General features: G+C 42.9%; 3 protein-coding genes across 5 annotated transcripts in view; 1 reads left to right on the plus strand and 2 right to left on the minus strand.

The window, feature by feature from the left end:
* Positions 1 to 65: 65 nt before the first annotated feature.
* Positions 66 to 2,144, minus strand: ciao1 (cytosolic iron-sulfur assembly component 1). 2 transcript variants are annotated; one of them, XM_021621412.3, is made up of 7 exons: positions 1,839 to 2,144; positions 1,597 to 1,745; positions 1,395 to 1,506; positions 1,169 to 1,257; positions 816 to 1,008; positions 636 to 708; positions 66 to 554 (listed from the first exon to the last, which is right to left on the minus strand). In XM_021621412.3, exons 1-7 carry the CDS (start codon positions 1,975 to 1,977, stop codon positions 320 to 322), a joined length of 990 nt encoding a protein of 329 aa, XP_021477087.2. In that variant the 5' UTR covers positions 1,978 to 2,144; the 3' UTR covers positions 66 to 319. The 2 variants fall into 2 exon arrangements, with proteins under 2 accessions (XP_021477087.2, XP_021477086.2); XM_021621411.3 differs by having other exon boundaries at positions 807 to 1,008.
* Positions 2,145 to 2,343: 199 nt separating this feature from the next.
* LOC110535979 (transmembrane protein 127) lies at positions 2,344 to 5,314 on the plus strand. The gene is made up of 3 exons (XM_021621414.3): positions 2,344 to 3,155; positions 3,263 to 3,427; positions 3,549 to 5,314. Exons 1-3 carry the CDS (start codon positions 2,912 to 2,914, stop codon positions 3,857 to 3,859), a joined length of 720 nt encoding a protein of 239 aa, XP_021477089.1. The 5' UTR covers positions 2,344 to 2,911; the 3' UTR covers positions 3,860 to 5,314.
* A 7,554-nt stretch (positions 5,315 to 12,868) lies between these two features.
* LOC110535980 (uncharacterized) overlaps positions 12,869 to 27,040 on the minus strand; it is a 38,447-nt gene continuing 24,275 nt past the window's right edge. The window contains exons 6-22 of one of the 2 annotated variants that reach the window (XM_036935810.2): positions 26,907 to 27,024; positions 24,661 to 24,802; positions 23,983 to 24,128; positions 23,729 to 23,871; positions 23,485 to 23,625; positions 21,966 to 22,082; positions 21,711 to 21,861; positions 21,483 to 21,594; positions 21,206 to 21,381; positions 20,856 to 21,094; positions 20,597 to 20,681; positions 20,167 to 20,337; positions 19,392 to 19,428; positions 15,524 to 19,123; positions 15,198 to 15,367; positions 14,856 to 15,065; positions 12,869 to 14,582 (exon numbers count right to left, since the gene is read on the minus strand). In XM_036935810.2, the coding sequence (XP_036791705.2) occupies positions 14,872 to 15,065; positions 15,198 to 15,367; positions 15,524 to 19,123; positions 19,392 to 19,428; positions 20,167 to 20,337; positions 20,597 to 20,681; positions 20,856 to 21,094; positions 21,206 to 21,381; positions 21,483 to 21,594; positions 21,711 to 21,861; positions 21,966 to 22,082; positions 23,485 to 23,625; positions 23,729 to 23,871; positions 23,983 to 24,128; positions 24,661 to 24,802; positions 26,907 to 27,024 (5,742 nt within the window). In that variant the 3' untranslated portion in view covers positions 12,869 to 14,582; positions 14,856 to 14,871. The remainder of the gene's footprint in view (positions 14,583 to 14,855; positions 15,066 to 15,197; positions 15,368 to 15,523; positions 19,124 to 19,391; positions 19,429 to 20,166; positions 20,338 to 20,596; positions 20,682 to 20,855; positions 21,095 to 21,205; positions 21,382 to 21,482; positions 21,595 to 21,710; positions 21,862 to 21,965; positions 22,083 to 23,484; positions 23,626 to 23,728; positions 23,872 to 23,982; positions 24,129 to 24,660; positions 24,803 to 26,906; positions 27,025 to 27,040) is intronic. The other variant, XM_021621416.3, reaches the window with a different exon arrangement.

Consider the following 27,040-nt stretch of genomic DNA (forward strand, 5'->3'; position numbering starts at 1 on the left):
TGATATTACAAAATGTGTAAATTGTATTGTTTTTCAAATACATAATTATGACAATACACATTTGGGACCCTTGAAACCATGATTTATGAAGCACAGAACAAGTGCACAGGCAGGAAGGAGTCTTATCAGTATCACATGAGACCAAGAAACCTAATGTTACAATCAACCACTAATCTAGTTAGAACAGGATATTCCAAGAGACAAACAAAATACATGACTATTTCAGTGCTGGTAGCATCCTCGATTGTACAAGGTCAATTCAGCACTGTTAAACACTGGATGTGGAAGTCCTAACTGGCTCAGCATACTGTACATTTTCTCAGACCTCAGACTGGTAGTTCCAGACGGCTATCTCCCCATTGTCACTGCAGGAGACAAGGAGCCCAGCCTCCTTGGGGTTCCAGGCAATACAGTTGACATCCTGGCTGTGGGCCTTGGGTACATGGGCAGACAGGGAGAAAACAGGCTGGTCTGGGTCAGCCGTCTCATCCTCCTTAAACACACGCACTCCGTCATCACCACATGCAGTCGCCAGAGCACCGGTCAGCGGACACCTGAGCACAACAAATAAGTACTGAATTGGATCTGTGGCTGCATTTTATTAATATATTTTTTATATAAAAGAGGATGCTCACCATGCAATATCATACACTGTCCGTCCATGAAACCCTGAAAGGGTGCAAACACATTTCCAAGCCGTGTCTGTGCCTTCAGTAAAAAAAACAAATCAGGCGTTAAATGGGCATTTATCATTACCTTCCTTATCCCCTTACATCATTCACACATTCATGGAGCATCTTGCTCACCCTGCCCACCTCCAGGCTGACATTCTTTCCAGATCTTCACAGTACGGTCATCACTGCACGAGGCCAGTCTCTGGCCACTTGGGTCAAAGGTCAAACCCCAGACAGTGGAGGTGTGACCCTCCAAGGTCGCCCTGCACTCCCAGTCATCATCCTCTTCTTTATAGACGCACACATTGTTGTCGTAGCTACACGAGGCCAGAAGCTGCGTAGAGAACATTTAACTTCAGTGGGTAAAAACACACTGAGTACAGAATACTGAAACGATTAGTCCAGAGAAGCCTTGCAATAGTGTTGGGGTGTGAAAGGATTTTATAATGCTGCTATTTAGTACAAAAAGTGAAACAGTATGAAATAGGCAGTACCTCCTGTGTTGGATGCCAGACAACATGCTTGACATCCTGTGTATGAGAGTTCACCACGCTCACACACTCATACTCATCCTCCTCATCCACTGAGAAAGACAGAAAGAGACATGGTGACAGACTGTTCAAAACAACATACAGATACAACAGCTGAATGTTTATGTGGAACACAAGTAATGTGATAAAAATACAAGGAATTGTATTCCTTTGTTAATGCAGCACTAACCCTCCCAGATCCAGACACTCTTGTCTCTGCTACATGTAGCCAGCAGGTTACCGGATGGGGCCCAGGCCACACATTTGACCTCATTCTCATGTCCTTCCAACACTGTCAAGCACTGAAAGAAACAGAGACAGAGTGATGCTCTCACAGGCCATATCTTACTATCATCGCAAAGCATTTGGTCAATTGTCTGTGGACGACTCACCTCAAAGTCATCATTCTTCTTCTTCCAGATGCAGGTTGTGGCATCAAAGCTGGCTGAGGCCAGGTAGTTTCCACATGGGGACCATGCCACCTTTCTGACAGCTCTCTGGTGTCCATCCTGGAGCACTGTCTTGCATTCCCAAGAGTCACCTACACAGACAAAGGGGTTCATTTTTTCTGTTTTCCCCACCGGCACATGCCTCTGATATGGTTGATTTCACACAATGGATTTGGGATATTTACCTTCCCTTCCCCATATCCGAATGGCCCGGTCACCACCACACGAGGCCAGCAATGTGCCCTTGGGGTTCCATGCAACATACCAACAGCGGGAATCTGGATGCGCGTTGAATTTCTGTAGAAGGGCCAAAGTGTCCTTCATTGCTAACAAGCTTGCTATCTTGCAGTTACTGGCAACTGATAAGCACAATGTGCAGCCACCAAACTAGTCGTAGCTATGAATGATACCAACAAAACCGTATCTCCAAGAAGATAATGCAAATATCATACAGACATAAACAATGACGATAGCTAATATCCACTTAAAATACGACGTTGTTATCCGGTATATGTAAATACATTTACCAACCAAATCCAAAAACGCTCAACCTCAACTTCCTACTTTTTCTTCCTGTTCGTATCTAGTTACTGCTGGCTGCCAATCTAACGTCCATCTGGCTCATTACCGCCCCCATGAGTACAGGGTGAACATTGCGCGTGTTTCTGGTGTGTAGCTGCACAATAACCCAGTAGATGGCGGTAATAACCACAAAAGTACCTTGGTTTGTGATGAATAACAAGGAAGGAAACAATTTTACAGGAAGCTAGCTAGCGAATTGGCTGCCTTTTGTTTTTGTTTTTAGCGTGAGAGCTAGTATAAATCCTGATGTTCGCGTTTTAGATACATTTATTGGCCAGATTGTAAGTATCATATCATAAGATTGTATTTATTATGCCAGTTCACGTTACTGTTTCAATTAGGATTTTATACTTGGCTAGCTAACGTTATACGTCTAAAACGAACTAGATAGCTAACTTCTGCTGCTAACAGGCCTAGGTCGAGATCTTAGCTAGTTAGGTTGAAAATTATCGGTCTATTTTTTGTTGTTGTCATTTATCATATCACACCCAACAGTTTAAACTTATTTATTTGACAAATAATGTAACCAGTTGACCTTCACTATCGGTTTTGGTGAGCTGATTATTTCACAGGCGGAAGGGCGCATTGTCAAAACAAAAGCTGTCCGTCCTTTGAGTGACATAACATAGATATACATCAGGCACTGAGTCCTGGTTGAAGACAAAGCGGGAATTGAATGACAATGTATGCACCACCTGGTGCCACTGTCCCTGGAAGCCGGCGAAGGAGAGGGGGTACCGCACTGCCCAAGCAGCCAGAGCGAAGCCTGGCATCTGCCCTCCCCGGAGCACTCTCCATCACTGCTCTATGTACGGCATTGGCTGAACCAGCTTGGGTCCGAGTTCATGGAGGGACGTGTCCCAGGCAGGAGCTTGGAGTGGCTGATGTCCTGGGATACATTGACCCAAAACTCATGGAGGGTAAGTAATGATATTGTCAACAGTGGCTCGAGCACCAAATGTGAAATCACGTTGGCATGTTTACAAGACCTGTGGTTTGTGTTAACTATCACGAACTTCTTCTAAAGATTACTGCATGAACTCCCAGACCATCTTACTGATAAGGGTCATTGCTGCATTCTGCTTCCTGGGCATCCTGTGCAGCCTGACAGCTTTCCTGTTGGATGTCTTTGGACCCAAGCACCCTGCCCTCAAGATCACCCGCAGATATGCATTTGCACACATTCTCACAGGTATGAATGGTTTTGTGGGTGGGGGGGTGAGCTTTTCAGCTAAAGAGTGTGAAAACAATTGCAAGGCAAGATAGAAACAGATAAATATTTTCCCGTTTGCTGTTATTTTGTATGGTTTCAGTGCTGCAGTGTGCCACAGTGATCGGGTTCTGCTACTGGGCCTCAGAGCTCATCTTGTCACTTCAGCAGCAGCACAAGAAGTACCACGGATCCCTCATCTACGTCACTTTTGCCATCAGCTTTTACCTGGTGGCGGGGGCTGGTGGAGCCTCTATTCTGGCCACAGCTGCCAACCTGCTGCGCCACTACCCCACAGAGGAGGAAGAGCAGGCTCTGGAGCTTCTCTCAGAGATGGAGGAGAGCAGTGAAACATATCCTGCTGATTATGACATTGCCAACCAGTTCCAGCCGCCTCCTGCATACATGCCTTAATGTTGCCAGACGGCCGCTTCTTTCTCTTACATCCAGGCTTCTCTATGAGTACCACTTTTTGCCTCGTAACAAACACATATACAGATATGTGATCCAATAATTGTACCAAATGGATATTCTCTGCAAATAGCTTATTCTCCTTTCCTTTATCAACACACTAATGAACACACTTATTTCTTGATTGTGGGTGCTTGAGTGCATGAAAGCTTCCTTTTATGATGGCAGAGATTCAATACTTGAATCTTATTTTCACCACTGAAGCTTTTAGTAATTTGCATGTAAATGGCATTAAAGTCTTGACCCATACATGTAAAGCAAGAGACAGTGGTAATATATGGGGTGTTAATTCACTGTGCGGTTTGGGTCTACGCCTGGTTATTGGATGATCAGATATGGGTTGTGACTCAACTTGGTATATGACAGTGTATGACAGTCATGGCTTGACAAAGGTCAAGTTTTCAACAAAGTTTCAAGTTTCCACAGTGTGGCAGTAGTATTTGGCCCTTGGTTTGAAGCATTAAATACCCACTGAACATCCAAAACTTGGTGACTTGCCTGCCATGTGAATATTATTTGACATTTTATCAGTTAAACCTAATAAAAGGCACCAAGATTACACAGACACTGAATTGTGGACATTTATTTTTCAATTGAAATGGACCATTATTTATTGACTGCCTGTCCCTGGTGTGGTAAATGTGTTTTTTTATTTTTATGTGTATGAAAGGCACTGTTTTGCATTTTATTTAGTCTTGCAGTTGTGAACTTGGAAATTAATAGGTTTTCAATATTCTGTAAAATTGGTTTGTCATGGTAGTAAAAAAATAAGTTATTTTACATGATTATGGCTAGTGAGTTAGGCACTCATTGCTGTGAAAGTAATTGATGGAAAACCATGAGAAATGTGAAGTCTCATATTGCAATGGACATTATTCAAGATGTTCCTATGTTGGACAACTAGAGGAACATTATTTTCTCATTTTAACAATGGGGAAAATGGGTAGAACGTCATTGTAGAATCATCAATCCACAATGCATTGGTAATTTCATAAATTAAGTAATTTCACTTAAATATACACAACTGATTGACAACTCTTAATTGTACTTTGTGATTACTTGGCTTGAGTTATGTGACAGTTGTGTGTTGTCTGTGCATGAGTTCTTCCCCCTTGATCATCAAGATAGTGAGAATCTGATTGTAATTATTTGGGATGGAATCTTACACACACATATCTTAACTTGTGTTCAGATTCAGCCCTGTACTGCTTACTTTTTACATTTTTTATAAATGTGGTTAATAATATACTTTTACCATAGGTGATTTGTTGCTCTATTGTTTATTTTATTTTAGCCTTTCCCCTCATTGTTGCTTTACTTTCATCAGTCTGTAAACATGTATTGTGGACTGTTTATACAAAAGCAGGTCATATTCGAAAATAAAAAGAAATTGTCAAATTTTTCTTTTAGATAATTGCTTTCAATGTAAGAATTGTAAATGTAGGCTCGTACCCGGCTCCACAAGGGTACTAAAGGGGGCATGCTTCAGTTCGGTTAGCGCCTAGCCTAGGAGAACCGATCGAGTGTGCTCGCATACTCCCTTAAAAGGCCTTCGCTTAAAAACGAGAGAAAAGTGGTAATTGTACTGTTTTTCCATTTTGAGATGCCGTAGCCAGTAGTCACTTCCTCAAAATAGTCAGAATTAATCTAAGATTAAACCCCCTTTTTTAAAATCATTATTATTAACAACAAATCAATACAAAAATTACATGGGGGAACACAAGTGTGAGATCTACAGTGCCTTGCGAAAGTATTCGGCCCTCTTGAACTTTGCGACCTTTTGCCACATTTCAGGCTTCAAACATAAAGATATAAAACTGTATTTTTTTGTGAAGAATCAACAACAAGTGGGACAAAATCATGAAGTGGAACGACATTTATTGGATATTTCAAACTTTTTTAACAAATCAAAAACTGAAAAATTGGGCGTGCGAAATTATTCAGCCCCCTTAAGTTAATACTTTGTAGCGCCACCTTTTGCTGCGATTACAGCTGTAAGTCGCTTGGGGTATGTCTCTATCAGTTTTGCACATCGAGAGACTGACATTTTTTCCCATTCCTCCTTGCAAAACAGCTCGAGCTCAGTGAGGTTGGATGGAGAGCATTTGTGAACAGCAGTTTTCAGTTCTTTCCACAGATTCTCGATTGGATTCAGGTCTGGACTTTGACTTGGCCATTCTAACACCTGGATATGTTTATTTTTGAACCATTCCATTATAGATTTTGCTTTATGTTTTGGATCATTGTCTTGTTGGAAGACAAATCTCCGTCCCAGTCTCAGGTCTTTTGCAGACTCCATCAGGTTTTCTTCCAGAATGGTCCTGTATTTGGCTCCATCCATCTTCCCATCAATTTTAACCATCTTCCCTGTCCCTGCTGAAGAAAAGCAGGACCAAACAATGATGCTGCCACCACCATGTTTGACAGTGGGGATGTTGTGTTCAGGGTGATGGGCTGTGTTGCTTTTACGCCAAACATAACGCTTTGCATTGTTGCCAAAAAGTTCAATTTTGGTTTCATCTGACCAGAGCATCTTCTTCCACATGTTTGGTGTGTCTCCCAGGTGGCTTGTGGCAAACTTTAAACAACACTTTTTATGGATGTCTTTAAGAAATGGCTTTCTTCTTGCCACTCTTCCATAAAGGCCAGATTTGTGCAATATACGACTGATTGTTGTCCTATGGACAGAGTCTCCCACCTCAGCTGTAGATCTCTGCAGTTCATCCAGAGTGATCATGGGCCTCTTGGCTGCATCTCTGATCAGTCTTCTCCTTGTATGAGCTGAAAGTTTAGAGGGACGGCCAGGTCTTGGTAGATTTGCAGTGGTCTGATACTCCTTCCATTTCAATATTATCGCTTGCACAGTGCTCCTTGGGATGTTTAAAGCTTGGGAAATCTTTTTGTATCCAAATCCGGCTTTAAACTTCTTCACAACAGTATCTCGGACCTGCCTGGTGTGTTCCTTGTTCTTCATGATGCTCTCTGCGCTTTTAACGGACCTCTGAGACTATCACAGTGCAGGTGCATTTATACCAACAGTGGATCATTCAGAGATCCTCACTGAACTTCTGGAGAGAGTTTACTTCACTGAAAGTAAAGGTGCTGAAAAATTTTGCACGCCCAATTTTTCAGTTTTTGATTTGTTAAAAAAGTTTGAAATATCCAATAAATGTCGTTCCATTTCATGATTGTGTCCTACTTGTTGTTGATTCTTCACAAAAAAATACAGTTTTATATCTTTATGTTTGAAGCCTGAAATGTGGCAAAAGGTCGCAAAGGTTGTTTCAACTTATTTCTATCGTAGGTAAAGAATCCAAGTAGTACATCTCTCCATAAGTGTAAAATCTTCATAAATGTGTTCAATTATACATGTTATACATGATGTCTTGCCACAGATTCATTACATGAATACAATGCCAAAAAATATGCATCACCGTTTCTGGGAGGTCATTACAAAAGGTACAATTTGAATATATGTTTTTCTTAAACTTCTTCATATAGTAGTTGGCAGGATAATATTCATGATTTTTTTTTAAATTTAAACGTCCTTAATTTTGTTAATACAGTAAGTAGGTATGTGTGTGGTAACATCCAAACTTTTTTCAACATATATGATCAATAAAACCATTCCAATAAAGGCATGACATGAGGTATATACAACATCCTGCTGAAAGAAGGCTAGTATTGTTGTTGGATGGACCAAAAGAGAAACAAATCTTTCCTACTGATGAGTCACCGGGTTAATCTTAGGTATGTTCTGAGGGTCAGGCCTTGACACGTTCCTGAAAAATAAAGCAACACCTGCGGGAATGGCATCTAAAACAATTGCACATCTTTAGGTGTTACAAGGATCTTGTAGAGTGGTAAGAATTCCTTATAATTAAGTAAAAGACCCTCTGCAGCCGAAAAAAAAAACTTACCGAAGTCCAAAACGAACAAAAACGTCACAAAAGTCTAAGGCACTGCATCTCACTGCAAGAGGCGTCACTGCAGTTCCTGGTTTGAATCCAGGCTGCGTAACATCCAGCCGTGATTGGGAGTCCCATAGGGCGGCACACAATTGGCCCAACGTCGTCCGGGTTTAGCCATCATTGGAAATAAGAATTTGTTCTTAATTCACTTGCCTATTTGAGGTGTCCAAATACCTTAGAAAAAATGGTAGTAATCTTGCTAAGACCAGAAGAGCTGAGGAGGAAAAGGTGATCATTAAGATGCCTTCCCTTTTTCAGAGGTCCCTAGCAGACCTCTCGGGGGAGGAGAAGATGGAACTAATTGAGTTACAAAATAAACTGGATAATATATATAAATTAAAAGCAGAAGGAGCCTTTATTAGATCTAGGAAAAAATGGATTGAAGAGGGAGAACAGAATTCATCCTATTTCTTTAGACTTGAGAAATTTCACTCTAAAAATGACACTATCCATAAATTAAACATTGATGGTGTTATTACACATGACCAAAAATGAATTGCTAAATACTGTAGCAATTTTTACAGAAAATTGTATAGCTCTACGTATTGTCAGGAATCCACAGATATGTTTTTTAACTCACTGAAAAATGTTCACTCTATCAGTGATATAGAATCTAAACAGTGTGATGAGCGCATCAAAGTTGAAGAGATTATAGAGTCTATCAAACATCTAAAGAACAATAAATCACCAGGTGTTGATGGAATTACATCAGAATTGTACAAATTATTTTCTGAATAAGTAGCTTTTGCAATTGTTTTAGATGCCATTCCCTCAGGTGTTGCTATGTTATTCAGGAACGTGTCAAGACCTGACCCTCAGAGCCTACCTTCTATTGACCCTGTTGACTCATCAGTAGGAAAGATTTGTTTCTCTTTTGGTCCATTCAACAACAGAGCGTTACAAACCTTGTTTCAGCAGGATGTTGTATCTGGATGTATACCTTATGTCATGCCTTATTGGAATGGATTTTTTGATAATATCTGTTGGAAAAAAGTTTGGATGTTGCCACACACATACCTACTTGTTAACAAAATTAAGGAAGTTTCCTTTAAAATTATTCATAAATATTATCCTGCCAACCACTATATGAAGAAGTTTAAGGAAAACATCAACTCAAATGGCTCCTTTTGTAATGACCACCCAGAAACAGTGTTGCATCTCTTTTGGCATTGTATGAATGTAAGAAAACTGTGGCAAGACATCAGTAGGTTTATTATTGAACACATTTATGAAGATTTTACTATATTGTTGAGAGATGTAGTGTTTGAATTATTTACATACAATAGAAATAAGCTGAAACATTTTCATGTAATTCATTTCATTATTCTTTTGGCCAAATTTCATATACACAAATGTAAATTTACAAACAGAAAACCACATTTTAGTACCCTACAAAAAGAAATTGAACTGTATTTTAAGACAGTTAAATGCTTTACTAAGAAAAAAGCTGTTAGAATTGTAAGTATATGTATGTCCCTTAAGGTCCTTGTGTAATTGTAATGTGATATTGTACCCCCTAGCTCGATTGTCCATGGTTTGTAATCTATGTATGCTTGTGTTCCCTCGTGTGCTTTATGTATTGATTTGTTGTTAATAAAAATAAATTAAAAATAAAAAAAATAAAAAACTCACTTGCCTAATTCAATAAAGTTTAAATAAAAAAATATATGCACTTCCGGCTAGGAAGCATGTGAACGCCAACAATGTGCCACCTCAAATTGAAACTATTGCCAAAGATATTTATAACTAATCTGTGTTGTTTACAGTGGGAGCAAGAGGGAAGCTTAGTGGGCAGAACAAGCAAGGAGGTGGTCAAAATCAATCACTCCTTCGTTGCCCGGGCGGTGTGTTTGGGATCATTGTCATGCTGAAAGACCCAGCCACGTTTCATCTTCAATGCCCTTGCTGATGGTAGGCTTTGTTACTTTGGTCCCAGCTCTCTGCAGGTCATTCACTAGGTCCCCCCGTGTGGTTCTGGGATTTTTGCTCACCGTTCTTGTGATCATTTTGACCCCCACGGGGTGAGATCTTGCGTGGAGCCCCAGATCGAGGGAGATTATCAGTGGTCTTGTATGTCTTCCATTTCCTAATAATTGCTCCCACAGTTGATTTCTTCAAACCAAGCTGCTTACCTATTGCAGATTCAGTCTTCCCAGCCTGGTGCAGGTCTACGATTTTGTTTCTGGTGTCCTTTGACAGCTCTTTGGTCTTGGCCATAGTGGAGTTTGGAGTGTGACTGTTTGAGGTTGTGGACAGGTGTCTTTTATACCGATAACAAGTTCAAACAGGTGCCATTAATACAGGTAACGAGTGGAGGACAGAGGAGCCTCTTAAAGAATAAGTTACAGGTCTGTGAGAGCCAGAAATCTTGCTTGTTTGTAGGTGACCAAATACTTTTTTCACACCATAATTTGCAAATAAATTCATTAAAAATCCTACAATGTGATTTTCTGGATTTTTTTCTCTCTCATTTTGTCTGTCATAGTTGAAGTGTACCTATGATGAAAATTACAGGCCTCTCATCTTTTTAAGTGGGAGAACTTGCACAATTGGTGGCTGACTAAATCATTTTTTGCCCCACTGTATTTGCATATTTCCGTTAGGGAACGCCTCTTCTGAAGTGCGCGTCTGCACAAATGCAACCTTGCACTTTTTTTAAATTTATGTTTTACTTTGGCAGAGCGTCAAGTCTATAAAATTTAGTGCACTGTGTTCATAACAGATTCTAGTTTTGGGAACAGAAAAATGTATTGAGATGAGATGATTAATCAATGAGAAAGAATATTGGCTCGGTTTCATCTAGTCCCATTACCCGCGGCTGGACTTCATCTCACTACCATATGTGGTGGTGAGAAAACATTCTAAACGAATGCTTCAACTTTATAGCCTCTGTGACGTGTTTGGTTTACCCCTTCTGTCTGTGCTATTGCCCCCTCAGTTTTAATACAGATGTGTGTGCCTGGGTATCTCCTGTAGAAAATGTTGAACTCTAGGTTTCCATCCTTCTTGAACTCACCTGTTCTTATGGTGTCATCCTCACAGCATACAAACACAGACAATACAATTATTCTTCATGATTTCGATGGAAATCAAGGTTTATACTGAATAACATCAGATGTGATCATAGGCTAAACCTTGCAGTGAAAATCTTACTCATGGGATCCTCTCAACTGTGCAGTACACATCCACCATTACCTAAGGTGGTAATATCTGTTCATGATAATGCAATAACAATGTCCCAGTGATGTGTATACCTGTATCTTTAGGCTGGCTGAGTCGAGGACGGTGGTCACTAGATTGGGCTGGGGAATACACTGTAATTTATAATGGAGATGTCACAATATAGACTTTACGTCTGTCCCCTCGCCCCGACCTGGGCGCGAACAGTCACCCTCGAAGCATCGTTACCCATCGCTCCACAAAAGCTGCGGCTCTTGCAGAGCAAGGGGAACCACTACTTCAAGGTCTCAGAGCAAGTGACGTCACCGATTGAAACGCCATTGGGGGCGCACCACCGCCAACTAGCTAGCAATTTCATATCGGCTACACGGAGACATGTTGTAGGTTTGTGTGTGGAAACGTGTGTGTGACCTGACAAAAGCTAAACATTGGTTCCTCTTGAAGTCTGATAGTCCTGTCCAGCTGGTCTGGAATCAACTCAGGTATCTTCCACTATAAAGATATAACTCTATAAAGATATAACTCAGAGACAGACACACAACTGATAATGTAGCTTAGCTATACCTCATAAGAATGTGTCATGCCATGTATAAATTACAGTATTGTGATAATCAGATGCCATGTGAGGCTAAGGTATTCTTCCCCAGATGCATTCATTCGCTCCCTCTCATACTAGCTAGCTACTCCTCTCAAACTCACGATCACACACAGATGGCTTCAACCTAACAAGCTTAGGAAACATCATTCAGTGTCGTAACATTAGCCCGTTTGTTTGCTATATAGCTAACTAGCAATCTAGGTTAGCTAAAAAAGATAAGTGTCCCGTCTGGTCAGCATCTAAAACAGCTAGTTAGCTAGCCACATCCTCTAACTCAACGATTTACGATAGACTTGGGTTTAGCTTGGTTGGCTAGCTAACGTTAGTGAGAGAGCTATGTAGATCCTGTAACCACAATAGAGCCTAATTTAATGTAATCTATATAGCTAACTAGTTAGTTTAACTAGCTGCTGTTATTAAGTAGCTAGCTTGCTACAGTTAGCTCGTTAGCTAGCTATCTAGCAATATTAACCACAAACAAAAATGCTCAAACAACCAAAACATAATAGGCAATTGTAGCAGCACGTGATCACATCAACCCGCATTTCTTCCAATCCGTCCCCTGGACTCTACTAGCTAGTCATTCAACATAACACTCCATAGCAGTCTGAGCTGTAGCTACATATTGTGCCCCCTGCTGCCTCCCTCCACTTCTCAACGTTCTTCCAAAGAAGTGTGATGTGAAGTTTGCACTTACAATCGTACACTCCTCCCCATAGAAGTCGTCACTCCTGGTTCTCGTTGCATCAGCAGTTCGAGTCTCCCAATAATCACTCTATTGCGGCATTGCCTTATCAGTTGTTAGTTAAATATTATATTTTACAATCGAGGTATAGCACGCATTACGCCTCATACCCTAGCGCCGATTGGCATGAGAGAAAGAGTGATCTTGGGTCTCATCAAACAGAGCCTAAACTTCAACATAGAAGAGAGGAGGAACAAACTGTGCTGAAATCCCGTCTGAGAAGAGTGCTGTAGGACACAACATAATAATCACAAATTATGCTTCCCTCAGTTTTGAACCCAGTTCACTGAATGGTGACCTCGTGTAAAGTCTGAAATAAGTAAAGGTGTAAAGTCTGTGAATGATTCACTCTTGAGTTCTATCTCACTGTTACCAATCAAATGAACATGGGTGCAGACTGGATAGTTCAGGACCCTGTTCAAGACTTTTCAATGTCAAATCATAATGTCACATTCTGGTACATTCAGAATAAAACAATTTATTCAATACAAAAATAAAAACGACAATGACAACAACCAAATGAGCAGATATTGAAAAAACATCCAGTTTGTACAAAACATCAAACTTATTTAAAAAAATGCCAATGTACTCCAAATGTACAGATGTACAAATGCTCCTTAAGTATAATACATGCTTCAAATCTTTCTTTTTATGAAATTGTATAAGAAATATCTCTCTTGGTTACTGTAAAACAGTTCCATTATAAAGTACAGTTTTTTAAAATTAAATAACAAATGTCAGGACACAATTTTGGTTATAAAATGTACAACACTAAATGGAGACTTCTTATTCCAGCAGAATTCAGCTTAATGGAGTATATTCACAGTGTGCTTTTCACATCAATAATGTGAACTTGCATGTAAACATTGTTGCATATCAAAACTCATGTTAATAAATATACAATAATGTTCAATAATGCTTGTAGTACAAAAGGTGATGACATACATTATACACAGTACTTCATCTCAAGCCGTATTGTTCTTCTTGAATTCCAGTAATTTAATATAGGCTTAGTTTGGGAATAATGTTCAACCATATTTGTGAATGGTGAACTACCATTTTTGGGGGGGACAAAGGTAAAGCAAAGATGATACACAACCTGTCCCTGTCATGGACAACTTTATAACATATTTTTCATATGATCAAGGATTAAGATGTTGAGTTGCTATGGTACCAAAAATACAAGGTGTAATTGTCTAGGGCTACAGTATATGAAAACATTGACACATAAATTACAGCAATCACTCAACACTTTCCTGTTAGTCTGAAATACTCTGCGGAGAAAACGGAGTATAATTACAAACACAACAATGAGGGAGATTTACCTGTTTAATTGGGAAATGAATAAACATGTTTTTCTGCTCAGGTAATGGTGAGCTAGCTACCCACTCACTGTAACAATGCAACACAAAGATGAAGGCTCGCTCACTCAAAGCACATGCCATTTAGGTGGCTAATGACAAAATACTGTTTGTGTTGAGTACGGTACTAAATCTTTATATTCAGTATTTTCACATACAGATCCATACATTGTCATAAACTGACTGGTGTTTTCACCAATTTTCATAAAATGGTGGTGGAAGCAAAAATACTTTGTCCTTGATGTGAAATACTCTTTGGACTTGAAATACAGATCTCAGGCACAAGTTATAGCTTGCCTCCATTAGCTGGCCAAGTGGTTATGTACAAGCATGAATCCAGGGACTTTTCCAAGATCTTTTTTAAAGAGGGACAGCTGTGTTTGATTGTCCAAGCTTACCAAAAGCCCATAAAACACTTGTTGTTTTGGTTTACATTTGTACTTGCCTCTTTGAAAGGTTCCTGGTCAGTTTCACCAAAACACAAGAAATATAAATATCCAGCATCTCATAACAGGCTCCAATCAGGGCCAAATATTATTCTGTGTCAATAATGATGGCACAACACAGGTATCAATATCTGTGGCAATTGGTGTGTACGACGTGCGCCATATGTCAAGCATATCCTGTCTCTTTCAGTTGGTTACACTTTTGACAGTGTTCCGTCCACAGAGGATCCAGTTGGATTGGGGAGGATTTGGATATTGAGGTGTTGCATGAAGCTTCAAAAAAAGATATCAAGCATACATCCAGGACCACAGTACTGTCAGTTCTCTGCATCTGAGAAACTATTTGCTTCCTTTCTTTGACATGTCTGAAATACAAAACGTTAACGCCGTTAAACACATTCCCAGGACAAACAATATAAGATTCAGAAAGACAAACATCAAAATACTGTGAGATTAGGATTCCATTAGCTAGTATAAATTGGTGCTTTGCTTAAAAAAATACAGTGTTCTAAAATAAACCGAAAAAGTGAACGCACAATTTCACAACAGATGGATGAAAACTAGCAGGGATAGAGGCAGGCAGTGAGAGGTCAAAGAGAAGGTGAGGGGGTAACAGTAGCAGGCAGAGAGGAACGGACCAGGGTGGGCAGGCAGTTAGAGCAGTGCTGAGTTGGAGTCAGAGTCTGTGTCGGGAGGGAGGCAGGGATCACTGGTGCAGGAGGATCCCTGAGAGCGCCTGTACTCCAGGTACTCCAGGTGGAGTGCATTGAAGCGCGCCTCACTTAGGGAGCGGGTGTATTGGCAGTGAGGTAGGTTGGAAACTGGTGGACTGACTGAGGGAGGAGGGCCTGAGGGCCAGGATTGAGAGGAACAGCATGGAATGGGAAGAATCATGGGTACAACTCACATCACCACAACCACAACAAAAGGCACATGATATGATACATTCAGTGTGGTGAATAAAAATACAATTGTCTTACCTTTCCTGTAGAGGTCCTGAAGGCCAGCCACAGAAAGGACTCGATCATGCCTGCCCTGCCCCCTGCCCTTCCCTACCCCCACCTGTGGCTTCATGGCCTCCAGGACTTCCAAATCCACACAGACATCAGCAGAATCCCACTCATAACTCTCATCTACTGATGTGTTCCTTCTAATGACAGACACACAAAACAAGTAGTCAGAGTCAGACATACAGGGGACAATAGCAATAATTTAACAGTAAATCAATGACATTTTGGCAATATCCTCAATTTCTTCAGCTGTGAAGACACCTGTGTGTGATGTTGGACTGGTGCGGTAGTTTCACCTTTTTTTTCTCCACTCACGTAGATCCATCTCAGCTCTGTGTCTCTGTGTCTCACTTTCCTCTGTTGTCTCCGGGGAGCTGAGAAGGATGGGAGTGATAGAGAGGGACTGACGGAGGAGGCCAACGCTACCTCTCCCACTGCTCTGACTGGCATAACTGGCCCTCCATCCTTCCCTGTTGTCGCTCATCTCTGCCTCAGCTCCTGGCCCCTTCCCTGTCCCTCTCTCTGCCTCTCTATGACTGTCTACATCCCTGGCTGGGAAAGGGCCACCATGGTAGGGTGAAGGCCAGCTATACATCCGGGGCAGGTTGGGCCTCGGTTGGCCCCTCTTGGACTCCATCGGTCTGGGGTAGTCTCCCCTCATGCCTGGTCTGGGTGGGTACTGGTCTAGTCTGGGTAGGTACTGGTCTGGTCTGGGTGGGTACTGGTCTAGTCTGGGTAGGTACTGGTCTAGTCTAGGTAGGTACTGTGGTATTGAGGAGTTCATAGAGACATATCTTTGCTCTACAGACCTCAGAGCATCCTGATATGTGATAGGCGACGTGGCGGCATCAGGATAAGCACTGGCCTGTCTACACGGATCTGAGTCTAGTCTAACAGAGACTGGGGGTTGTCTTGGTGGGTACATGGAGGGGCTGAGGTAGGTATAGGAAGAGCTGGCTAGGGATCTGTCATACTGAAGCCTCTCCAAGGATCTGTCAGCATTCAGAGGCTTCTCCAAGCTTCCTACACTCGGCTGTCTAAACTGGACCCCTTCCCGCCACGAGGGGTCTGGTCTGGAAAGGGAGGATGCAGGGTTGCGTCCTAAACTATACGATTTGACCCGGACGTCTGGGTTTGGGAACTCATCCCAGTAACATTTCTCTGAGACATAAGTCCTTGGTCTTTCAAAATGCTCCCATTTCTGTGACCCTAAGCTGATGGACTTTTTTATGAATGGACGAGGCTGTCCCATGCCTGAAAGAGTTCTGCAGGGCCCAATGCTCAGAGATTTCTTGATGAACGGTGCAGGGTGTTGATAGATCCTAGAGGCTATTTTATTAGTCCTGTTGCCCTGAGAATTAAGTCTTTGGAATTGTTCTGAAGCTGACTCTGGTTTCCCTGCAAAAGTATTAGTGTGTTTAAACACAACTTCTGCCATGCTTTTAGCTGCACTAGCCAACGTCTGGGCTGGACTTAAACCAATTCTCGTTGGTGGTCTCTCTGAACCTGTTGTCTTTTGACTAATAAGTGGTTGTGACTGCTCATAATAACGATAATTCCCTGTGTATTCTGACCCGGGTGCTAGTTTTTTGGACCTGTCTGGAATCGCAGCGCTGTGGCTTGAATCTCTTGCTTGCACTTGCAGAGAGTATCTATAGTCTGGCTTCTCAGTTGCCTTTGAAGTTCCTGCTGGACCAACAAAGTGTCTGTTTTCTAAAAAAGAAACCGTGTTTTGGCTTGAACTTTTCTCTAGCTTCTCCTGCACATGAACATCCCAGTTTTTTGGAACCACGTCTGGCTTACCTTCCAGAGAAGTGTCTGTCTGTGGCTCTACGCTTTTGCAAGCAGTGTCTGTGAGTTCAGATTCATCCCCAGGGTTGTCCACACTCATCTCAATGAAACCCGGGAGGCTCAAATACTCCAGAATTGCACTTGTTTGCAGTGGGGACATTTTGGGTGCCTGGGTTGCCGGCTTATTCTTGAAAGACTCTGTTATTCTAGCAGCAGAGAACTGGGACTGATCGCTCTCACACGCTTCCAGAAGAGTTAAGGGGGAAATTTGACTGGGGCTGTCACTAAAAAGAGCCCTATCACTCCTTCTGGAGCGTGCCCTGACACCCTCTCTCTCCTGCTCAGGGTTTGACAGTGAACTCTGAGGGTCATCCCTAATTTGATCACCTCTCACTTTCCCTTTGGCCCCTGCTTTGTGGAGCAAGGTAGAGTAACCATATGGCAAGGTAGAGCAACCAGAGGGAATTTGATTTAATCTCTCCCTATCATCCATTGTCTCTGTTCTCTCAGACAGACTATATGGTGCAGTGCCTGGGTATGGCTGGCCAGAATCTGTGGCCCTCCCTCGCTCTGCTGAAACAGATTTTTCAGCTGTTGGCTCCAGATGCTGTGTACCATAAGCAAAGGACGATCTTGGTTTTAAGTCACCTCCCCCTGGCTGTTTTGTCTCCCTCCAGCCCTCCTCAACCATAGACCTTCTACGATACATGTCCTGCTCTCTTTCTACAGTTCTGTCAGGACTCCTTGACCTGGCTCTGTCTACGTTTCTGTCTGTTCCTTGACTGATAGGTGGTCTTTCTGAGGTAGGGGAGAGCTGAAATGGAGAGGTGCATTGAGTGACTGGCCAGCGTGAGCAGTCCACATGTAGTGAGTCCTCCATGGACAGCCCAGCATGACGTTGGTGAGGATGTTGGGATCTTGGGGTGGTGCTCTCTAAGGGGCTCTGCACTGGAACAAGGCTGCTGATAGAGGTGACTGGGCTGATGTCCCATTGGATGTAGGAGGAAGGGAGCCGGTCCATTGGGCTGCTGGTGTTCCCAAAGTAGCAGGCCCTCCTATAGTCCGACAGCTGGTGGGTCTGCCCGGATGCCCGATGGGCTTTGGGACGTAAGGTAATGTCCTGTGGCTTCCATATAGGATCCTCAGCCCCTGAACTGCCCAGTTCTCTGTTAGGGCTTGTTGCCTTTTCAAGCTGGTTCTCCTCTTTCTCCCACTCCCTTTCCCTCTGGCTGGCAGTATAGTTACCCAGCTCCCTTTCCATCATCTCCCTCTCTTTGGCCAGCTGCCGACACTTTCTGAGGTTATCCTGCTTTTGTTCACTTGTGTCAATCTGTGAGACCAGTGTGCTGGCGTTAGTCAGCTGGCTCTCTCTCTCCATGGGTTGGTAATCTGCTAGGTGATGCCTGTCCATCTCCAGCAGTCTGGCTGTCCTGCCCAGGCTGGGGAAGATGTCTTCTGGGTGCCCAGATCGGTATCTTTTCAGGGAGTCACAGACTCTCTTCTCACTCCTATCGGAGTGGAAACTGGCTCTCTCCAGCAGAGCCTCTGAGAAGCCCTGCTCGTCATCAGAGTAGAAGCAGCCGTGACGGGAGAAGTTCCTGGCCATTGCCCTCACTCTGCCTGGGGAGGCAGGGGGCTTGCTGAGTTCTGTAACCTCCACTGTCAGGGGGGAGTCCTTTCCCTCTCCCCTCTCAGAGCTCAGACTGCTGGACTTCGGAGAGTCTCTGAAAGATGTCCGGTTGCTCCCTGTGCCGCTGCCTCCTCTATTGGTTTGGGTTTGTAGGAAGACTGTCTTCATGTTGGAAAGAGTAGGCGCCTCTGGCAGGGGTTGGACAATGAAACGTCCATCTGGGCCTCTTAAGATGGACTCCAGAGCAGAGGGTGAGGGGGCCTTACCTCCCAGGTGGCTCTCAAAGAGGGTGTAATGTGGTGGGGGAGTAGAGCTGGACAGGAGCTGCCTGCGCTGGTCCTGGTACTCTCCACGGCTGCCTTTATTGAAGGAGGAACGATCAGCCTGGGAAGACGAGGAGTTGGGGAAGAAAGACAGGGGAGGACAAAACTTGATCTTCAGGACGCTGTCGGGGCTGTCAGAAGGCGAGCGAGCTCTGAGGAAGAGAAGAGTCATAAAGGAGGAGAGATGAGTTAAACAGTACAGGTTAATGCATTATTACATTATTGTCTCAAGCTTAGAAGAACCATATGTAAGGATGCATTCAGTGGATACAAATAGTTATGTTTGTTATTAGTAGCAGATCAAATAAATACACATTAATTTGCAATGATTCTCCAAAAAATGCACAAGAATGAAACATGGGTTGGTGAGAAGACGGCCAATGCAATGAGGAAAACATGCTGGTAAGGATGGGAACTTACTCTGGAGAAAGACTCTTCTGGAAGGCAGAGGGTTGATCTGAAAAGGCGGGGAAGGGTGAAAAGGTCAAACAATGGCACATGTAAAATAAACAAATAGATGGGATGAAAAGGAACGCTGTCAACTGAAATACACTGAGTATACAATTCGCCGGGGCATGGACTCTACAAGGTGTTGAAAGCGTTCCACAGGGATGCTGGCCCATGTTGACTTTAATGCTTGCCACAGTTGTGTCAAGTTGGCTGGATGTCCTTTGGGCGGCGGACCATTCTTGATACACACTGGAAACTGTATAGTGTGATAAAACCCAGCAGCATTGCAGTTCTTGACACAAACCAGTGTGCCTGTCACCTGCTACCATACCCCGTTCAAAGGTGCTTAAATCTTTTGTCTTGCCCATTCACCCTCTGAATGGCACACACACAATCCATGTCTCAATTGTCTCAAGCTTAAAAATCCTTCTTCTTCCTCCCCTTCCTCTACACAGATTGAAGTGGATTTAAGTGACATCAATAAGGGATCATAGCTTTCACCTGGATTCACCTGGTCAGTCTGTCATTGGAAGAGCAGGTGTCCTTAATATTTGTATACTCAGTGTAGATTAGCATGCATAGGAACCACTTGACAGTTACAAAGAGTTGATCCAGTCACCAAGGCGTTGGAACTCCAGCTGAGTAGGCTTTGAAAATACTTTCTTAAAGATAACCTCTAATAAAACAAAAGCTTGAAATTCTCTGTTTTAGTATCAGAAAAATGTTAGGATGCAACAGTCTTTACCATCTCTCCTCTTCCTGCGCCGATGGGCTCTTCTGTGACTCATAACACAGGCTGTCACCAAGGAGAGGATGATTGCCACGAACAGGAAGCACACTCCACCCAACACACCAGCCAATAGGGGCTCAGGGACAAACTCCAAGAAGCCTGGCTGGACAGGGTACATCTCCATCCCTGCAACCATACCAGGCACAGTGTCTGAGTAATGCACTACCAACAGCGTAGACAGCCATGCTTTTGGCTAACAATGGGAAATACCTACGCAATACATTTATCAACATAACGACAAGTGTCATGACCATTGATTATTATCAAGCACAATTGATATACCTGCTACATAATGTTTAGGACTGTTTAGTCTAGGCTTTATGAACCTAAACAGTGTTTCTATCATGCATTTGATCACAGCTGGCTGTACAGTAATGATACTAACCTGTGGTGTTCACATTGACAGACTCGCTGGGCTCACTCAGTAGTTTGTTACTCCGAGACATCAATCTCAGATCATAAATGCAGTCCTGAGAGGGGAGAAGGATAAGTGTTCAGTAGACACAATTCTGGGCAACGTATCTGAAAACACATTAGAGCTTGGAGGTCATAGCCTTCAGATTACAGTTCATTACACCTCATTTATCAAATAGTCAGTGTCTTCATTCATTCTGCCAAGGTCCAAAATGATCATCGCCTCTCACCCTCAATAATCCTTGCACCAGTAGTTCACTCTGGTTGGTCTTCACAGCACTGTTGAGAATGACCCATTGGCCTCTGCCCCTCCGAGCCTGGAGGACATACCCAGTAAGTAGTGTGGCCTGAGACTCAGGAGGATACCACTGCAGGACAATCCCCAGCACTGTCCGATTGGCTGACAGGAACAAGGGAGGGTTGAGAGTTGGTAGACTGGTCACCACTGTCGGTGGATATGTTGGTAGGGCTGTGGAGGTGAGACAAGATAAGATCAGACTTGTACATACAGTAGAAATGTAGATAAATGTCCTATACAGACAAATTAAAGAGTACTTTGTCAGTTAAAATTTGTACTGACCCTGCGTCCTGACAGAGGTAATTTCACTGAAGGGTCCAGAGCCCAGTTTGTTCTGAGAAAGGACACTGAACTGGTAGCTGGTGCCAGCCAGCAGCCCTGTCACCAACAAGTGAGACTTGGAAGTGGGCACGGAGATAGATCCCCACTCATGTTTCCCTCTGGAAGTCTGCTTGACCCTGGAGGCAAAAGGGAGGAACAGAGAGATTCAACCACCGTGTTCCAGAGAGCAGTGTTGAGTTGAGTCTCATTCGGATAAACATTGAGATGAGTTACTAACCAGACAGTAAACTTCTGGGTGTATCCTCCATCAAAGCCAGGTTCCCAGGACACATTGGCCTGGTTCATCCCAGTACTGACTGATACAGATGAGGCAGCATGAGGGCTGGTGCCTGGGAGAAAGATGAGGAGAACAATGAGAATAGACCAGCGGAACTGTACACACCAGTGTCTACGTAAATAGTATAGCATGTCTTGTACCATGTTGCTCCATGCAGTTGGCACTCACCCAGCACCAAGACCACAGTGGCAGTGCCGACGGTGGCCACACGGTTGGTGGCGAGGCACTCCCAGCCCCCCTGATGATCTTTGCTGAGAGGCTTCAAGAGGAGGGAGCCATTGGACAGAACAGTGTACGGGGAGCGAGGAATGGGACCAACCTAGAAATGAAAGGGACAACATGTAGAGATTAGCGTAAGTAGAGAGAGAGAGAGGGCTATGATGTCTGGGGTTCCTTCAGCAATGTCTATCAGGGACACCTCACCTTGCTCCAGGTGATATTGGGAGAGGGGTTTCCATCAGCTTCACAGGGGATGACCAGCTCCCCGCCCACCTCCTGCAGGTACTCAGCACGAGGGGACACCGAGAATGAGGGTGGGTCCTGCAGAGGGAGAGAGTTTTAAGTCCATATACTCTCAGAAAATTTTTCCCTGCGGTACAAAAATATCAAAATACGCATAACCTTCAGAGGTACATACACAGTATACCAAACATTAGGAACACCTTCCTAATATTGAGTTCCCCCCCGCCCCCCTTTGCCCTCAGAACAGCCTCAATTTGTCAGGGCATGGACTCTACAAGGTGTCGAAAGCATTCCACAGGGATGCTGGCCCATGTTGACTCCAATGCTTCCCACGGTTGTGTCAAGTTGGCTGGATGTGCTTTTGGTGGTGGACCATTCTTAATATACACGTGAAACTGTTGAGTGTGAAAAAGCCAGCAGTGCTGCAGCTCTTGACACAAACCGATGCGTCTGGCACCTATTACCATACCCGGTTCAAAGTCACTTCATCTGATGCAGCACTCCACACTTAACCAGCATAACTACCACAGCATTCTGCAGCGATATGCCATCCCATCTAATTTGCGCTTAGTGGGACTATCAATTGTTTTCAACAGGTCAATGACCCAACACACCTCCAGGCTGTGTAAGGGCTATTTGACCAATAATGAGAGTGATGGAGTGCTGCATCAGATGACCCGGACTCCACAATCACCCGACCTCAACCCAATTGGTTTGGGATTAGTTGGACCGCAGAGTGAAGGAAAAGCAGCCAACAAGTGCTCAGCATATGTGGGAACACCTTCAAGAGTGTTGGGAAAGCATTCCAGGTGAAGCTGGTTGAGAGAATGCCAAGAGTGTGCAAAGCTGTCATCAAGGCAAAGGGTTTTAAGAATCTGAAATATAAAATATATTTGGATTTGTTTAACTTTTTTGCTTACTACAAGATTCCATATGTGCTATTTCATAGTTTTGATGTCTTCACTATTATTCTACAATGCAGAAAATAGTAAAAATAAAGAAAAACCCTGGAATAAGTAGGTGTGTCCAAACTTTTGACTGGTACTGTATATATATTTCCTGAGCTTTCTTATTTTTCCTAGATATAGGACAGACATGTCAAACCCTTACTGCTTATGATAGATGTTTTACTGTCTTTTTGCCATTTCTGAATGTGTTATTCAATTCAATGGCTTAGTAGTAAAGGCCACATTCGAAATTGTATCAAATCGTTTTTAAATATATTTGTTTTATAAATCTAAATCAAATAGCTAAATAATCCATGGTTTGACCTTCTTAAAACAATTCCATGTGTTAGCTTAGTAGTACGAACAGGAAGGATACAACTATGTACCTATAACTAATGGTACCTTACAGGGTACCTACAGTGACAAGCGTTTGTAACCCTTTAAGTACAATTCGGTACCTTTTTTTGCGTACACATTTACAGGTAGCACTGTAATCCATAACTAGGGAACAGAGGCCTGGGGTACAGCCTTACCTGCAGGATAACCTTAGTGGGTTCAGACTGTCCCATGGTCCCGTAGCTGTTATAGGCAGTACAGGTGTACATACCCACTGCATTGTCATTAGCTGTGGCTATAAACACAGAGCCCTCGGCGTTCACCAACCAGCCAGGGAACTGAGCAGGCAAAGACAGAAAGAGAAAAAACAAATATGAAATACAACAGAGATTAATGGTGGATATACTGTGTGATAGGATTCATGTTGCCCTGATTGCCTACATTGTCAAGGTTTAAATTGTTCCCATCTTTGGTCCAGTTGACAAAGATCATGGGGGGCTCAGCCTGGACTGGGCAGAAGATGACTCCTCCCATGCCCGTAGGTAGATACGTCTCCCTGGGCATCCGGCCCACCCTGGCAGGGTCTAAGAGAGACAGAGGAAGTAGATATAGTAAGTCACTCTCCCAGAGATGGAATGAAACACACAAGCCAGGAAATCAAGGCATGCATAGCAATAATCAACCACAATTCCTACGTTTGACTTTGAGGTGTGCTGAGGCAGAGGGTGAGGTCATCAGCCCATTGGTTGGTATACAGGTGTAATTCCCAGTGTCCTCTGGGACAAGACTAGGGATGAGGAGTGTGCCGTCCACTAGGATCTTCACACGTGTCTTAAGATACCTGAGGACAAAACACACATATCACAACCCGGCCTTGAGTTAGTATCTTCTTAGTTGCATTATGCACCACTGTCTAGGGATTACCTGTGGTGACAATGCTACTACCGGTATTTAACTGACTTAGTAACAATCCAATTAACCTGAATTGTAGTGCCAATGGCTTTGTAATATTACATGGAATCAATGCTTGAAAACATAAATGCACAACATAAGAAAAAAGGGTTCCAAAAGTTATTCGGCTGTCCCCAAAGGAGAACCCTTTTTGCTTCCAGGTAGAACCCGTTTTGGTTTCAGGCAGAACACTTTTGGGTTCTATGTAGAACCCTCTGTTGAAATGGTTCTACCTAGAACCAAAAGGGTTCTAGCTGGAAGCAAAAAGTGTTCGTCAAAGGGTTTTCCTATGGGGACAGGCAAAGAACCCTTTAAGAACCTAGATAGCACCTTTTTTCTAAGAGTGCAGTATGATTCTCACATTTCCCTGTAGCTACTATAGTTTGTGTTATTTGTGTGTGTTTGTGTTGTAGTCAACTCACTCTATATGGTAGACATTCTGTCCCTGTTTCCACCACTCATAGGTGAGGTTGGAGGGATAGGCCTCAGCTTGGCACTGTAGAACTGCATCCTGAGATATGTTGAGGGTGGTGTCCTCTGGGGCGATAATGATGAGTGGAGGGCCTATTTTGAATTTGGGAGATTTTCAGTTACTGCATGTGCTATTATCTGGCTGTAAGACAAGTGATTCAACTGATTAACCTTGATGATACAGTTATTCTCATGCCAAATAACAGCTTCACAATCAGATCACGATTTGATGTGACAAGGGCAGTGCATTTATAGACCATACACCACTAGATGGCAGCATAACAGTAGCTCGGATCTGCATTTGTTTATCTGCTGCTCATTAAAGGACAAATCCACTCAAAGACTGTCTTCTGGTCTTTTTTCATTAGTCCACTGTTGATAGTCCCAAAATGTTTTGCGTGTCAGCAGTTTTCAAGAATTTGGACGTTCAAAAAGCAAAGTGTCACTTGCCACATCATCATATGATGCAAAATGCATCATATGATGCAAAACGCATCATCGTGATGATGTGGCAAGTTACATTTTTGTCGCCTTCACGTGCTCTTCGGAACTAAGAAACTCAGACATTTCTGACTTGGTAACTGGTTTAAAATAATCAATTGTACATTTATTTAAGTTGACTGCCTTGTTCAGGGACATAATTATTTTTACCATGTCAGCTCAGGGATTCGAACCAGCAACCTTTCAGTTACTGGCCCAACGCTCTAACCACCAGGCTACCTGCCGCTATAACTGCTACATTGCAACTGTGTTGCAGTTGTACACAAGTCACCTACACGTAGCTGTCTTTTAGGCACCCGAGTAGCGCAGCGGTCTAAGGCCGAGTGGCGCAGCGGTCTAAGGCATTGCATCTCAGCGCTCTCAGCGCTAGAGGCGTCACTACAGACCCTGGTTCAGACCCCAATTACATAATTGGCCCAGAGTCGTCCGGGTTAGGGTTTGGCCGGGGTAGGCCGTCATTGTAAATAAGAATTTGTTCTTAACTGACTTACCTAGAACAAAAAGCTAGTTGGAAATGTTTCCGCGTTCTGACTAGCACGTGAATACGGCATTAGCTTCTTGAAAATCCTATATCTTGAAAACTTGACTGCTGACATGCTAAACATTTTGGGACTATATCAACAGTGGACTAATGAAAAAAATATGAATATTTTTCCTTTAAGAAAAAACTAAGATTTGAGTCTTGGGGGTGTGGTTCGATGTGGCTGTTATGTTCACTTTATCATACCCTGGCAGTTAGAGTTGTTTTTCCCTCTTGAGGAACGGTAACAACAAAACAGCCACTACCACCTCCTCAAAATAGTCAGAATTAATCTCAAATTAATCAAGAAATCTGTCTATTTTACATCTAGCTAAGGTGTTTGGTGCAGTATTTCTCAAGTAAACATTTTTGCATGAAAAACTAGTCTATAACCAGAGTGTGCATCTGTCTGGCAGTGTTTCATAGCGTATCATGTTACAAAACAGGTCGTGACCTTGGGACTATAAGGTTTTATCTACGCAAAGCATAGTTCTGAGATATTGAGCATCCCAGTTTTCACATCCCAGATCTCAGAACAGTTTTGTAGTGAATGCTTCTTTCATAACCCACATTAAGGTCCTCACCATAAAGGTACCTAGAGTGCAGAGTATCAAAATCCTGAAACATTTTAGAGGGTTGCAAAAGCAGATAAAACCGTATGGCTCTGAAATGTCAATCTGGGTTTAGCCATAATGTTCTATCTGACACTTCTGAATTAGACATGTTCCGTTTTTAAGAAAACTGTTATTTTCATACATAAATGATAGAATAACACGATTTTACCAAGATAGAGTCAGAAAACATCATCAAATACATTAATAAATGTATTATGATCATCAGACCAACTACTGTCATCACTGAACAACGATGTGACAACATCATTTACTTTAAGATTTCTGACAGTGTTGTTTTTTTTGTTTGCGTGCCATTATTGCTGGTTAGACTAGCCTAGACCATACTTAGAGTGAGATGGCAAAGACATACAGTATGTTTTGATTGGTCCATCTGTATTTGTTCAGGCTTGTTATTGGATTGCAGATAGAACATTGGGTTTATGCTGATATAACTTTTTGATTAATTAATAGCATTGGGTCAGTAACCGAAAGAGCTGAAGTGTCAGCAGAGGGAAGACCTTTCTGCCTCTCCCAGATGGTTAAAAAATAGTCAGACTCTGACCTTTGACCTGCAGCTGGGTAGTATGGGTCAGATTCCCTTCCGAGTTGGACACCTGACATTTATACATTCCTGATGTCTCTCTGGTGACGGTGACCAAAGACAAGGTGCCATTGAGCACCTGAGCGAGAGAGAGA

This window comes from Oncorhynchus mykiss, chromosome 11, assembly GCF_057628025.1.
Source record: "Oncorhynchus mykiss isolate SJ-2025 chromosome 11, ASM5762802v1, whole genome shotgun sequence".
NCBI lineage: Eukaryota > Metazoa > Chordata > Actinopteri > Salmoniformes > Salmonidae > Oncorhynchus > Oncorhynchus mykiss.

Excerpts from the sequence above, each read along its gene's own strand:
- LOC110535979 (XM_021621414.3), top strand. The coding sequence starts at position 2,912 with ATGACAATGTATGCACCACCTGGTGCCACTGTCCCTGGAAGCCGGCGA. Across the intron at positions 3,156-3,262 it reads TGACCCAAAACTCATGGAGG|ATTACTGCATGAACTCCCAG; the intron begins GTAAGTAATGAT and ends CTTCTTCTAAAG. Across the intron at positions 3,428-3,548 it reads ATTTGCACACATTCTCACAG|TGCTGCAGTGTGCCACAGTG; the intron begins GTATGAATGGTT and ends GTATGGTTTCAG.
- ciao1 (XM_021621411.3), bottom strand. The coding sequence starts at position 1,977 with ATGAAGGACACTTTGGCCCTTCTACAGAAATTCAACGCGCATCCAGAT. Across the intron at positions 1,746-1,838 it reads TCGGATATGGGGAAGGGAAG|GTGACTCTTGGGAATGCAAG; the intron begins GTAAATATCCCA and ends TTGTCTGTGTAG. Across the intron at positions 709-806 it reads TCAGCCTGGAGGTGGGCAGG|GCACAGACACGGCTTGGAAA; the intron begins GTGAGCAAGATG and ends TTTTTACTGAAG.